The 14575-nt window shown below is 35.4% G+C and overlaps 1 protein-coding gene across 1 annotated transcript; it reads left to right on the forward strand.

The window, feature by feature from the left end:
- Positions 1-9686: 9686 nt before the first annotated feature.
- LOC149029350 (subtilisin-like protease SBT4.6) lies at positions 9687-13780 on the forward strand. The gene is made up of 10 exons (XM_089143085.1): positions 9687-9753; positions 10727-10824; positions 10916-11007; positions 11159-11396; positions 11533-12046; positions 12144-12241; positions 12330-12542; positions 12639-12750; positions 12832-13045; positions 13179-13780. Exons 1-10 carry the CDS (start codon positions 9733-9735, stop codon positions 13778-13780), a joined length of 2202 nt encoding a protein of 733 aa, XP_088999211.1. The 5' UTR covers positions 9687-9732.
- The last annotated feature ends 795 nt before the right edge of the window (positions 13781-14575 follow it).

The following is a 14575-nucleotide window of genomic DNA, read 5'->3' on the forward strand; positions in this document are numbered from 1 at the left end:
TTATCAAGAATAATCAAAAGGATCCCAAAATAGATCTCATAATATATGGGAGCGTAAACAAAACTGATAGAATATTTGTCTAAAAAAAATGGAAAGTCAAACTAGGAAAAAAAAGGAGTTCAATAATCCCAAGGTTTACATAGCTTTTCTAAACATTTAAAACTTTTCATTATCGGGTCTATTTCTAGTTCATAATCCCAATGGCGAACTAAGTGGGTTTGTCACTGTTGATTAGAGCCATAAGAGTGCTCTAGACTGGCTTATAAATCGTACCACAAGTTATAATCAGCTCCCACCGCTGCCTCAACTAAATGCTTAAGGGGAAATACTTCCGAACTCTTTGATACCTGTGCAACTATCTAAAAACAACATTTCCACCACGGATGAGTTTCAAAGAACTCACGAGTAATTCAACAATATATATATATATATATGAGAAAGTACGAGTATGACAATATAATCGCAAATGTCATGCAATTTAGTAATGCTCCTATACTCTAACTAATGCAAGTCTCTAACTGAACTGGGCGTCACGACCAAGGTATAAGGATAACATTCCTCTAATTAACCATGGCTACGGATTAGGGACACACTCTCTCACCACGACCATTGGCATAAATATTGGTGCATGTCATGGTAATATCTAGCACAATGCAAGTCAAAATCTTTCTAGGTTCAGATATCTCCCCTATGGCACCGACCAACTCGATTCAATATTCTTCCCTATCTAGACCTAACGTATTTTAAGGCACCTAACAACTCAAATTATGCCTCCTCTTAACCCTATTGGCCATCCACATATGATTGGGGGTGGGGAAGCTCTCATACCCTCTCACGGGCTGGCTACCGACCTTGAGCGCCCATAAGCCCAATCCACCAATGAATGGCCCCACAATGTAGCTATGTCCCCTCACCGGTTGGTTACTGGTCTTGGGCGCCCACTAACCCAACACTGCTGCCACAGGTCACTCGGCATCAATTCCCCCACCGATAGGATAACAACATGATGGGTGTTACCCAACCATGTGTAGTTAGACATCCTAGATGTGCAACATAAACTACATGTCCATACAAAAGTTCCTAGGGCAATGGTCATGCCACAAACCCAAGACAAGTCTATGCATAACCTTGTTATTCTCAAATCATAAACCATGTCATTTCACTTCATAATTCAGTAAAGCAAGAATAAAACATGATTCTAAGAATTTTCAGAATATAAGTGAATGAAATAACCATATAGTAGTCACATATTAGTTATTATGCATGTTCAATATCAAGTTAAGTTTTAATGTTAAACATACATAGTTGGATTTTCTCACCTGACAAGTAGATTGTAACCTTTTTCAAAGCGAATCAAAAGACAGCCTAACACGTCCCAAATTATCCTAATTAATTGATGACTCATGTTAGAATTAACCTAGGAAGTCAAGCATTGAAAATGGAAACAAAACCCAAAACATCAGGGGGGTTAGGGTAGCCCAAGGAGACCCCTGCCAATAAACCCTCGGGTGTAGGGTCGCCTAGTGCAATCCCTATCAGGTGACCCTTATCGATGCGCAGGCAACAAACCAACCCGATTTCCAACAGCTTCATTTTTAGGTTTCAAAAAACTTCCGGAATGATTAGGGTTCCCAAAAACTCTTAGAAACAACATCTAACTATAGAAGCATATCTAAAACTCAAAATTGAATGATAATCAAACAAAGCTTGAAATAGGTCTCTTAGAAATCTTCCATGAAGAAAATCAGCATAACAAAGGGATTGTAGAATCAATCGTATTGCTAGATCGAAATAGGGTTTAGGTTCCCCTAATTTAATTAATCTTCCCACAAGGTTTTTCCTCCGACAAAAGATGAAAAAGAGATGAATTAGAATAAAGGAGGAATTAACTAATCTTCAATTTCATGGTTAGAACTTGGATCACTCTCCAGATGATCACCACAACTTTTTCCTTCTCCAAAACTACTTCTCTAACATGGACTAATGCTCTCTGAGTGTTGGGAGTAAAATCATTTTTATAGGGCCAAAATAGAATTAAATAGGGTTTTGTAATACAAAATCCCCAAAAAAAAACCCTTTTCATCTACGGACACCAAGTAGGGTCGCTCGGGGTTACCCTACCCCTGAAAATTGTTCTAGGAGTGATTCTCATCTGTAATTGGTCTATGGCACTACATCAACACTTGCACACACATTAGGAGGGTCTTACATGATCTTGGGGACCTTCCAATTGTACCGACTGTGAACTCATAATCCACTTTCCGAATCCGTCAATGCTTGAGTCAATTCTTCTTGTGAAACTTAGCAAAACTCTAGATTCATCATCTCCACCATCCAATTTCATTGGTTCAACTCCAATCCAATGGTCTCTATTTGGATTACCCAAATTTGTCTTCTACTTGCGTTCTGGGTTTTTGGACCTACAATATGAGTTTCCGAGTTAGGATCATAGGGGGTTTCATAGAAAAGAGTATACATTTCTAAATAATATATATTGTTAATTGCCTCATTAAAAACCTTACCATGAAAACCTAGTGGGACAATACATTGATGAAGAATGCAACATATATTTTACTCCCTTTGATGATAAACCAAGTAGAATAAAACTAAACAAAAGAAACAGAGTACAGATCCTAGTTCATAATATCTCCCCTTCAATTGAACCATATAGCCACTGCTGGGGCTAATTAATCTTGCATCTTATGTACTCGCCTCATACCAATGCCATATACTAATCTCTTAAAAACTGATGTTGGCAATGCTTTGGTAAAAAGATCTGCAAGATTATTTATGGATTGAATATATTTAACATCAATTTGTCGACTTTCTTGTAGTTCATGAATATAGAAAAATTTTGACGATTGCTTGGTCCTATCACCTTTGATATATCCTCCCCTAATTTGTGCAATATAACCAACATTATCTTCATAACTTATAGTGGGAGGATTTGTAATTGGTGTTAAACCACAAGAATTGTGGATAGGTGGTATAACAGATCTTAACCAAACACACTTTCTTCCAGCTACATATAAAGCAATAATCTCAGAGAGGTTAGAAGATGTAGCTACTCGCAATGGCTTTGTGGAACACCAAGAAATTGTAGTACCATTATAACAAAATAAATAATTGGTATGAGAACAAGCCTTATGTGGATCAGATTTATATCCAGCATTAGCATATCCTACTAAACCAAAATCCATGGAATCCTGGGAATAATATAATCCTAAGTCTATGGTTCCTTAGAGATAACGAATAATATGTTTGATTCCATTCTAGTGTCTTCGAGTTGGCTCAGAACTAAAACATGCTAATAAATTTATTGCAAAAGAAATATTTGGTCTCATACATTGTGCCAAGAACATCAATATGTTTGACTCCATTATGGTATCTCTTCATTAGATTCTCTTGGACAAAATGAATCCTTTTGGGTGTCTAAAAACCTTACTACTATAGAAGTGTTTAATGAATGAGCCTTATCCATATTAAAGCGTTTTAGTAGTCTTTCAATTTATGTTGATTGATGGACAATAATTCCATTTGCCTTATGCTTAAGTTCTAGACCAAGGCAAAGTTTGGTTTTACCCAAATCTTTAACTTCAAACTCTTTTTTCAAATACTCAACAGTTTTTGCTAACTCTTCTGAAGTTTCAATCAAATTCATATCATCAACATAAACTGCTACAATAGCAAATTCAATTTCTTATTTGTTAATAAATACACATGGGCATATAGTATCATTCTTTTACCCTTCCTTAACTCAATACTCACTTATACGTTGATACCATATGCCACCATATTGCTTTAGGGCCTGTTTGGTTACATGAATCCAGAGATTTCAAATCTCTGGATTCATGAATCCGAGAATTATACCTGTTTGCTTGTAAAAATCTCTAGATTCATGAAATCTAGAGATTCACCTTTTTCACTAAAAGCCTGAGATTTATGGGAAGGGGTGAAATCCAGAGATTTCAAAAAAGCTATACATTTGCACATTCACAAAAATCACGTCGATCAAATAGTTTTTTATGATGAATCCACAAATTTCCTTCCACAACCAAGCATCTAATTTTATAAATTATAACTCCATAGATTTGAAATCTATAGATTTGAAATCTCTAGATATTTGAAATCTCCAGACTCATGTAACCAAACAGGCCCTTAAACTATACAAGGATATTTGCACTCTCTTGAGAATAAGTTACGATAGTGTATGCATCAGGCATTTTTGAAACCCTCAAAAATCTTCATATAAATATTAGAATCTAATGAACCATATAGATATGCCGTCACAACATCCATAAGACTCATTTCCGATCATTCAAAGACTACGGGGCTAATTAGGAAACAAAACGTAATCATATCCATCACATGTGAATGTGTCTCATCATAATCAAACCCAAGTCTCTGAGAGAGCCCTTAGGCAACGAGTCGAGCTTTATATCTTACAACCCCATTTTTCTCATTTCATTTTCAGACAAATACCCATTTATATCAAACGGGCTTTATATTGTTGGGAATTCGAGCTACGGGCCCAAAACTTCTCGTTTAGTTTAGGAAGCTAATTCAGCCATAATTGCTTCCTCCCACTTAGGCCAACCTTGTCTTTGACGATATTCAATAATTGTTTGTGGCTCGTAATCATCTTTCGTAACTTTATAAGCAACTAAGATTGCAAAATATCATTGACGATAATTTCACTTTGATCCCAAATCTCATTATAATATGTAATGGAATTCTTAGTATTCCTGGGGTTGGCAATCTTTGAATCAATTTGTACTCCTTTAGGGGCAATAAGTTCTTTAGGAGCAAGCACAATACTAGGCTCTTCTAGAGCGGATTCCTTATTTTTTTGCTCTTATTTTTCGAGGAACAATGTCCTTTGACCCTATTGGTCTACCACGCTTCAAGTGAGGGATTTGATTCATTTTGGCCCTATCCTTCAAGAATAACTATCCTACCTGGAGCATTCATAGCTGGAATATGAGACTCCATTACCTTAGTTGCATCATTGAATGCATCATGAAGTACATTGGCTAAAGCCTATAAATGAATTATACGTTGTACCTCATTTTCACACTTAGGAGTCCTTGGGTCTAATCTAGATAAATTCATCATATTCCAGGTGATATCCTCAACCGGGCTTCGCTTTGCAACTATGGATTCCCAAATGTCCCAACTGAGGGGAAACACCATCTCATCAGATGACAATTGGCGAATCTAACAATAAAAAGATCACCAGCAAGTGGTTTCAAAAACCTAATAATGGATGATGAATCAAAACCAACATAAATGTCCAATTGGCATTGGGGACCCATTTCAGTCCATTTTAGTGATGCTAAAGACACCTGTACCGCACAACCAAAGGTGCATAAATGTGAAATATCAAGTTCATAACCAAGAACTATCTGAAGGGGATAATTTAAGAGGCTGGAAGTAGAGTGCAATCTAATTAGTGTTGCCACATGTAAGGCCGCATGACCCTATACTGAAGCATTGAGATTTGCTTTCAATAATAGAGTACGAGCAATAATTTGGATGCGTTTAATCAATGATTCTATCAATCCATTTTGAGTATGAACATGTAGGACCAGATGTTCAACTTTGATGCTGAGTGAAACACAAAATGCATCAAAATTCTTTGATGTAAATTCACGAGCATTATCCATCTTTATGCTCTTGATTGAATATATAGGAAAATGTGCCCTAGCTTTATAATCTGCACAAGTAATTGTGCAAAAGTAACATTGCGCGCAAATAATAGGCAAACATGGGACCATCTAAAGGATGCATCCACTAACACCATAAGATATCGAAATGATCCATTTGGTGGTTGTCTTGGTCCACAAGTATCCTTGAATTTTTTGTAAGAATAAAGGAGATTCAAGATTAATCTTTGTTATAGAATGTTTAGTAATAAATTTTCCTTGTAAGCAAGCTTCACAATTATAATCTTTGGATAGCAATATCTTTGTTTCTTTTAAAGGATGTCCTTTTGTTTTATGGATTATTCTATGCATTATTGGAGTGCCTGGGTGACCGAGGCAATCATGCCATAGACCAAATTCATCAAGATTTATCAATTATTAAAGCATGGTGGCATAGGTTTCAACAGGTTTTAATCATGATACAATACAAACTTGTAGAGGAACCTTCTAACTTCTCATGGATGATTTCATGTCCATCTTATTAGAAGTTATGCCAAGATACTCCTTATTTTGTTCATAAATAGTCCTAGTAAGATACCCATTACGGCATACATCTTTGAAGCTAAGAAGACTCCATTTGGATCTATTGCTTAGAAATCCATTCCCAATATGCATAATGATAACATTTGGCAAAGCAATTGAGGCATTTCCAAAACTATCAATAATCTCAATAGGACCTGATATTGTATGCATATGTGCTGGACGCAATATGATACTCGAGAAAAAATATTTATTATGGAATGTGTTGATCCACTATCAAACGTACACATCTCTTTTTATTCTCAGTATTCATTATGTGCATTTATATTGACAACTTCAGATATCAAAATTTCATAAAATTTGCATATTATTATATAATCAAATAAAATTATTAAGCAACAAAGATTTTCATAAGTATTTCATTAATAATCATATTTGAAAACAACAAAAATAAAAAGAAAATATGTAAAATAAAAACAACTATGGACAAATTAACTATAATCATAAAACTAATACATCATAGTTTGATGTCCTCAAAGAAACCAGTTACATCCAAAGATGTAGTTGCTACTCCAAGAGCAAGAGGAATCCCACGAACAGAGATATTATTAGCCTTAGCAACGGTTAAGGTTGTAGGATTAATTTCAATGGTGTGAGATTCATTGTGCTTTCCTTTATCTTTTAAAGATGTTAGTATAGATTGATAAAGTGCTTTGGCGTACGACAAATACGCGACCATTGTCCAGTTATGCCACAATGATAACAAATATTTTCATTACCCACCTTCATTGGTTTCTTTCCCTTACCATGCTTCGAGCTAAGGTTAAATTTTCTAGGGCAATTAAATTTCTTGCCACTCCTTCAAGGATTATATCCTTACCTGTGCTCATAGCCCTCAAAATGGCTAGAATATTTCATAGAGTTAGCATGTACTTCAAGCAATTCTTTTAAACTAGCAGACTAAGATCATGATTTTTTTACTAGCAATCATTGGTTGCTTAGCTGTCAGGAGCACATTAATTAATTCAGAGTACATAGAAAATTGACGTTGCTAGTATTGTTGTTGCACAACTATATTAGCAGCATGAAAGGTGGAGAAATTTTTCACTAATAATTCCGCATCAATGAGCTTGACACCACATAACTCAAGCCGAGAAATAAATATCAAACAAAGCGTAATTATAATCAAACAATGAATTAAAATCTTGTAGCCTGAGATGCTGCCAGTCATATTGCACTTAAGGAAGGATAACAATCTTGGTATGATCATACCTATCCTTCAACTTTTTCCATAAGGTCTAAGGGTCTCGAATGGATAAATACTGAGTTTGCAAGCTCACATGCAAATGACAACGAATAAAAATAAATGCATTTGCTTTATGCTTTTCATTTGAGGTTTTAGTTTCAGTAATTATATTAGCGAGATCTTGCCTTTGAAGATGCATTTCCATGTCAAAGCACCAAGATAAATAATTACTTCCACTCACTTCTAGGTTGTGGAACTTGGGCTTTTCAATATTTGCTATAATATTGTACCCAAAATCCTTAAATTAATTAGAATGACAGTAAATATCCACTACTACTTCAAGAGTAGGAGAGTATTTTCAAATTAAACAAAAATAGAAATAAAGAATTGATAGAAGAGGTGAACTAAAAGAATTGATGAAGAATCACACCTTTTAGACAAAATCTATTTTCTTAGTTGGTTGATCTCTAAACCTTAGTTGAATATTGTAGAGAATAATCATGTTGATAATGTGTTATAAAACTTAATGATAACTAGAGGTGATGTGTCAAAGACAAAGACATGAATCGTTCACTTCATTGAGTTGTGTGTATTACATATTTTTAGTAGAAGTAAAGATATCTCTGACATGGAAATACTATAATCTACAAGGAAATACAATATATGATATTCAGATCGATTCTTGTACACAATATGATGCCGTTTGTATGAAAGGATAGATTTCTACCAATGATAGAAAATGCATAGAATGGAAATGTAGATTGCCAAAATTTCATGCTGAGGTAGCTAAATCTTTAGTTGGAAGTTACATTTTTTTGGTTTTATCTCTTTAGGCATGATGGACATTCATAATCAATATTATTTATAACATTATTAAGTATTTAAAAAAAAAAAGAGATGTTATCAATATTAATTAATTTCATACTTATTAAATGAAAATTATAATTAATTTTAGACATAATTTAAGGCATAAATAAAGGTGAATGGTTGCATAAATAAATATTACCATTAAATCTATTGAATTAAATCTAAACCGTTTATGATGGACGATTCAGATTTAATTCTACCAAATTTAATGGTAAGATTTTTAGGACCGTTCAGCTAAGTAATTTACACGGCCGTTCAGCCACCACCTTCCCATAAGTTAATTATTTCAATTAAGTTAATAAATAAGGGCTTTTAAGGGAATGAAATGTGCCATGTTCTTTTGCCATATCAATTAATTTTATACTTATTAAATAAAATTACAAATTCTTACCCAAAAAAATTACAATTTTAGACATAATTAAATTACTTCAATTAAATTAATAAATAAGAGCTTTTAAGGAAAAGAAAGTTGGATGACAGAAGATTCGGAAATTTTGGGTACTATTAATCGGAGAGTTTCTAAACATTTAGAAAGCATTATATTATTATTATTATTATTATTATTATTATTATTATTATTATTATTATTATTTTGGTCAATAGAAAGCACTAATTGAAGATTTAAGATTTTCTTTTTCTTTTTCTCTGGAAAGGGGAGAGAGGCGATGGGTTTAGGATTTATTTTTTTTTATAGAAACGTTGGATTTAAGATAACATGTAATTAGTATTATTTTAAAATACAAAAAATTAGATTTATTAGGAATTAATTGGGGAAAAAAAGGAGTTATAGATGGTAACTACTCTTTTAGAATACATAGTGCGGGTTTTAATCATACGGTTTTTTTAAATTTTTTTGGTAGAAAAAACGTGAAATTAGCATTAAGTGAGAGGCTCTTGGGGTTTCTATCAGATTTTATGAGCCTATGATTAAGGGAGGAAATTTAGTGGTTATTGATTAAATTATATAATTTTTGGAATATAAATGAATGAAAAATTAAGGAGTTGACATTTATTAGTGGATCAATTAACTATGATTTCTTTTTTACCAATTAAAAATTATTAAATCATTAAAAAAGGAAATGTAATTAATATTAATTAATTTCATACTTGCTAAATAAAAAAAAAGTACAATTTCAGACATAATTGAATTACTCCAATTAAGTAAATAAATAAGGGTTTTAGGGAAATGAAAAGTAGCCATGTTCTTTTTGTTCATGCTTTTATAATAGTGGTATAATACATGTAGGTTGCCTTGGATAGAGCATGAATGACAAAAGATTGGATTGCAAGGCAAAGCAAGAGGGCACGCCAGATTGAGAGTGGCGTAATCTTATTTGGTCCCGGAGATGGTTAACTTGTGTGGCTTCAGCTTGCATCCATGCCTAATCGCTCTCCTAATTGTCGTCAGGGCCTCACTCAATTGTGGTCTTGTTAATGGCTGATGCAGAGAGGAAGGCAAGCAATCATCTAAAATCACTGGAAGAATACGCCAATTACTTTTATTTTTTTGGTTTGAATATTGCATTAACAAGATTGTGACTTTCATCCGTATGACTTTCTACCTTGGATTAGTTGCTTCTCCCCTCTCTCCATATTATATCCCTGGTGATTTGGGTATGACTTAAAATTTGGTCATTTTGCTAAATAATTCTTGAAGTCCTTTTTTTTTTTTCTTCTTATTTTCACATATTTTCTTGGCATGCATGTTGTCAGTCGGGTAACTTTGAATTTCTAGGCTTCTACTTTGGATCCCATGTTGCCGTCATTTTATTTTATTTTCCTTTCTATCGATGGATTATACATATTTTATTCATATTGGTAGTGTGCTTTCTCGGAATTGATGTTAGCATTCTGTATTTGAATATTGCACACTTGATTTAGAGTGATTCTATACAGTGGTGTGACAAATCACGCACTTGGGCTTGCAGCGGCATTGCAAACCTCTATCACTAGCATCAATTATTGAATTTTGCTTGGGAGCAGTGTAAATGAACTGCTGGTAGTCGACGGGCGTATAATTAACAAATTCATTTAAGTTTTATCAATATGCATGTGGGTAAATTAAAAAGCCCAAATTTAAATCTAAACCGAGCAGTGAATCTGGGATGTTGACTGTCACCGAGCTTGTGCTGCTCCCAAGCAAAATCTTCAATGATTGATGATGTCAATACTAGTTTGAGTACTATCCAACATGGTTGTTCAGCCACTGATGTCTTTAGGAGGCTACCCAGGGGTACTTCCTTCAGTTAGTCTTTGCATCAAATGACTGTAACCCGTATTTAATAATTAATATGCGTAGACATGTAAATTCTAAACATGCAGCCAGCAGATCTTTATACAGATCTATATATGTTGATTATTATCATGAAATTTGATCTTTTAATGTTAGAAGGGACATTTTGTGTGTTCATATTTTTGGTTGGCACAGGTATATATTGTATATATGGGTGCCATATCAAAGGCTGAAGCTGAGTACTCGACAGAATCTGTCCATTTGCAAATATTACAACAAGTCCTTGATGGAAGGTATGAAAATTATCGGGCTTTCCAGGTATATATTGTGTATTACTTCTTCTTTTTTTATATATCGGAGCTTCATTTATTACTTCTTGTGCAGCTCTGCTAGAGAATCCCTAGTTCGTAGCTATAGAAATAGTTTCAACGGATTTGCAGCTAAGCTCACAGAACAAGAGCAAAGGAAGCTAAGAGGTATTGTTGAATATTACCATCTTCGTATATCTCCTTCTAGTCAGCTGTTCTATGCAAGCAATTTTGGAGTTTACCGATCAATATTTCTGGTCTTTTGATAGACAATGTATGAAAAATATAACCAAGCAGAACCCTTCAACGTGACTTGCAGGAATGAATAGTGTAGTTTCTGTATTTCGAAGTAGGACCTCTCGACTTCAAACAACGAGATCATGGGATTTCTTGGGTTTCCCGAGAACCGTAAGAACAATGCCTGCCATTGAGAGTGATGTCATTGTTGGTGTGATAGACTCTGGAATCTGGCCAGAATCTGAAAGCTTCAGTCCTGATGGGATCGGTCCTCCCCCAAGCAAATGGAAGGGTATTTGCCAAAACTTTACGTGTAACAAGTAAGAATTTTCTTCAAGCAATTCTCTTTTTCTTACTGAAAATTATGTTTTCTGATGATTCCTTTATCATGCATATGGAACTGAATATGTTTTAGGTGATGATTGATTTCTTCATTTCTTTGCATGGAAATTACAGTAAGATTATTGGAGCACGGTTTTACAATGCTCAGAATAGATATGATGAAGGGGACGAGAAATCCCCGCGTGACACCGAAGGACATGGAAGCCACACTGCATCTACAGTTGCAGGTGTTGATGTTAAAAATGCAAGCCTTAATGGCATTGCTGAAGGGACTGCAAGAGGAGCTGTTCCCTCTGCAAGGATAGCAGTCTATAAAGCCTGTTGGCAAGGTGGTTGCGCCTATCACGATCTCCTGGCTGCATTTGATGATGCAATTGTAGATGGTGTTGATATCATATCAATTTCCGCTGCGGCTACAAAGGCAGTTGCTTTCACGGAAGACCCAATTGCAATTGGAGCATTCCATGCAATGGAGAAAGGGATCCTTACCTCTACAGCCGCTGGAAACGGTGGTTATGTTTTGCCTAGTGTCAACAATGTTGCTCCATGGCTGTTAACTGTAGCGGCTAGTAACATGGATCGTCAGATCATCAGCAATGTCACCACCGGCAATCACATTACCATGGTGGTAAGAATGCTTCTTCAAGTTCCATTCTTTGATATCTATTACCTCTATGTATATGATGAGTTTTGTGTTGAAAATCATCATGAATGTTCGTTATCAGGGACATGCTATCAACACCTTTGAAACACAGAAAACGGAAGTACCAATTGTATATGCGCGTGATCATCCTGCACATAACTCTAGCAGAGACGAAGCAAGGTAAAATTGATGTATCAATTTTCTTACTTTTATTCCTTCTCTGATTATATATTTTTTTTAACGAATATGAGTTGCTTGCTTCATTCAGTATATGTAGTGCTGGCTCCTTGGACAAGGATTCTGTGAAAGGGAAGATTGTCTTCTGTGAAATGATCTATGATGCTGCTGGGGCCGTACTTGCTGGTGCTCAAGGAGTGCTGTGCGCACAAGATGGCGTGATTGCCAGTTCTCATCCTTTACCAGCAACCATTATCAGTATGGATGATTTCAGAAAGTTGGAAATGTATATGAATACTACAAGGTTAAGTGAGAGACATATATGCACTGCTAATTAATTATAAGTAGAGTAAAATTTGCAAGTTTTGCTGATGGGGACATTATTTCTAGCTTTGTACAGAAACCCCATGGCGAGGATCTTCAAAAGTCAAGCAATTCATAATTCTGAAGCTCCACGTGTGGCTGATTTCTCTTCTAAAGGACCCAACACTATTTCTCCAAATATTCTCAAGGTACGTCAACTCTTTTAAACTATTTGAGTTTATTTACTGAAACAGAAAGTTGTTATGTGTTTTGTGTTAATTTGTTTGCAGCCAGATTTATGTGCCCCTGGTGTAGAAATCTTGGCAGCTTGGTCTCCGAAAGCTCATGTTTCTGCTTATGAAGGTGACAAGCGTTCCGTAATGTACAATATCATATCTGGAACATCAATGGCTTGCCCTCATGCAAGTGGTGCTGCTGCCTATGTCAAGACATTTCATCCCTCATGGTCTCCTGCTGCAATTAAATCTGCTCTCATGACAACTGGTGATTTAATTTTCCCCATATCTTGCTATAGGATTTAAGAGGCCATGATCATGATCGAAGTGCTGAAGTCTCAGTACTAATTAATTTGACACACTAAGCCTAAAGTCTTCTTGTCTGTGTGTTTGTGTTGTAGCTTATCCCATGAATTCCTCCTATCATCCGGAGGCAGAATTGGCATATGGCGCTGGTCAAATTGATCCACTAAAGGCTGTCAATCCAGGTCTTGTGTATGATACCTTGAAACCTGACTATATACAAGCTCTGTGCAACTTGGGTTATAGTCCAGATAAACTTAAGGTCCTTGCAGGAGAAAATGTTACTTGTGCCAAGGAAAATGGAACTGATGCTCTCTTAAACTACCCTTCAATGGGAGCTACAGTTACTGTTGGAAAACCTATCGATCTCTATTTTCCAAGGACGGTTACGAATGTTGGCTCACCAAATTGTACGTACAGGGTCATTCTTGGACCTCAAAAGCTACAAAATGTTACTGCTAATTCCAATGTTCTATTGGCAGCTGCTGGACCTCAAAAGCTACTAAATGTTACTGTTAATCCCAATGTTCTATCTTTCAAGTCATTGAATGAGAAGCAGTTGTTCACTGTACATGTTGACGGTGCAGGGATTCCTAAAGATTCAATCATCTCAACATGGCTGTTGTGGACTGATGGGATACATAATGTAAGAAGTCCCATTGCCGTTTGGGCTGATGGGATCAGTACCAAGTCAATGTAACAACTAACAAGTCCCTTTGCTTAATTGAATAATAATATTGAGCCCCTATTCTTTTGGCGTAGAGAAGACCTGCATGTATTGCATCAGCTTTGGCTGCAATAATTGAGATCCACAAGTATAAGTAGTGACAGGAACTATCGTTCCTTATGATAATGCCAATACCTCCTTTTTTTTCGAGTATGAATGCCAAGAAACATCACAATTAACCTTAAGCCAATTATGAGGAGGATACCATCAAGAATTACCATGTGAAGGAGGAAGAAGATCTGAGGAGGTCTGCTCTTTCTTTCCTAAAATAATATTGGCAACCAAAAACTCCTCAAAAGCTTTACTAGCCATTTTGATCACCTCATCTGGATTCTACTGCAAATTTCAAAAACAAGATCATTCCTTGATTTCCATTGACCACGTCAAAAATAAAACAAGGAAAACCTGCTTTGTGCCAAGGTTTTGTCATTCTTAAATATGGGATCCCACCTCCTTAGCCATTGAGTAATAGTTAAAAGGACATGTAGAAGAAACAAAAGGTAATGGAGTACCGAACCAAACAGCTCTTGAGAAAGGGCAATAGAAGAAAAAAATGACCCACTAATTCCATCTCATAACCGTCTCTTGCAACAAGAATCAAGAGGAATTTTCCTTCTTACCAATTCTTCTCCAACAGCAATTCCATTTGAGTGACACTTTCATAAAAAAAAGTCTTGATTTTAGAAAGTGTGCTGACGTTTCAGATTCTCTTTCAAAATCTTCCTTCCATATTTCCTTGATTTTGGTGAGAAGAATCCTACTGTATAA

This window comes from Hakea prostrata, chromosome 1, assembly GCF_041222555.1.
Source record: "Hakea prostrata isolate BN-2017 chromosome 1, UWA_Hpros_2, whole genome shotgun sequence".
Classification (NCBI taxonomy): Eukaryota; Viridiplantae; Streptophyta; class Magnoliopsida; order Proteales; family Proteaceae; genus Hakea; species Hakea prostrata.

Excerpts from the sequence above, each read along its gene's own strand:
- LOC149029350 (XM_089143085.1), top strand. The coding sequence starts at position 9,733 with ATGGCTGATGCAGAGAGGAAG. Across the intron at positions 12,751-12,831 it reads TTTCTCCAAATATTCTCAAG|CCAGATTTATGTGCCCCTGG; the intron begins GTACGTCAACTC and ends ATTTGTTTGCAG. Across the intron at positions 13,046-13,178 it reads ATCTGCTCTCATGACAACTG|CTTATCCCATGAATTCCTCC; the intron begins GTGATTTAATTT and ends TTTGTGTTGTAG.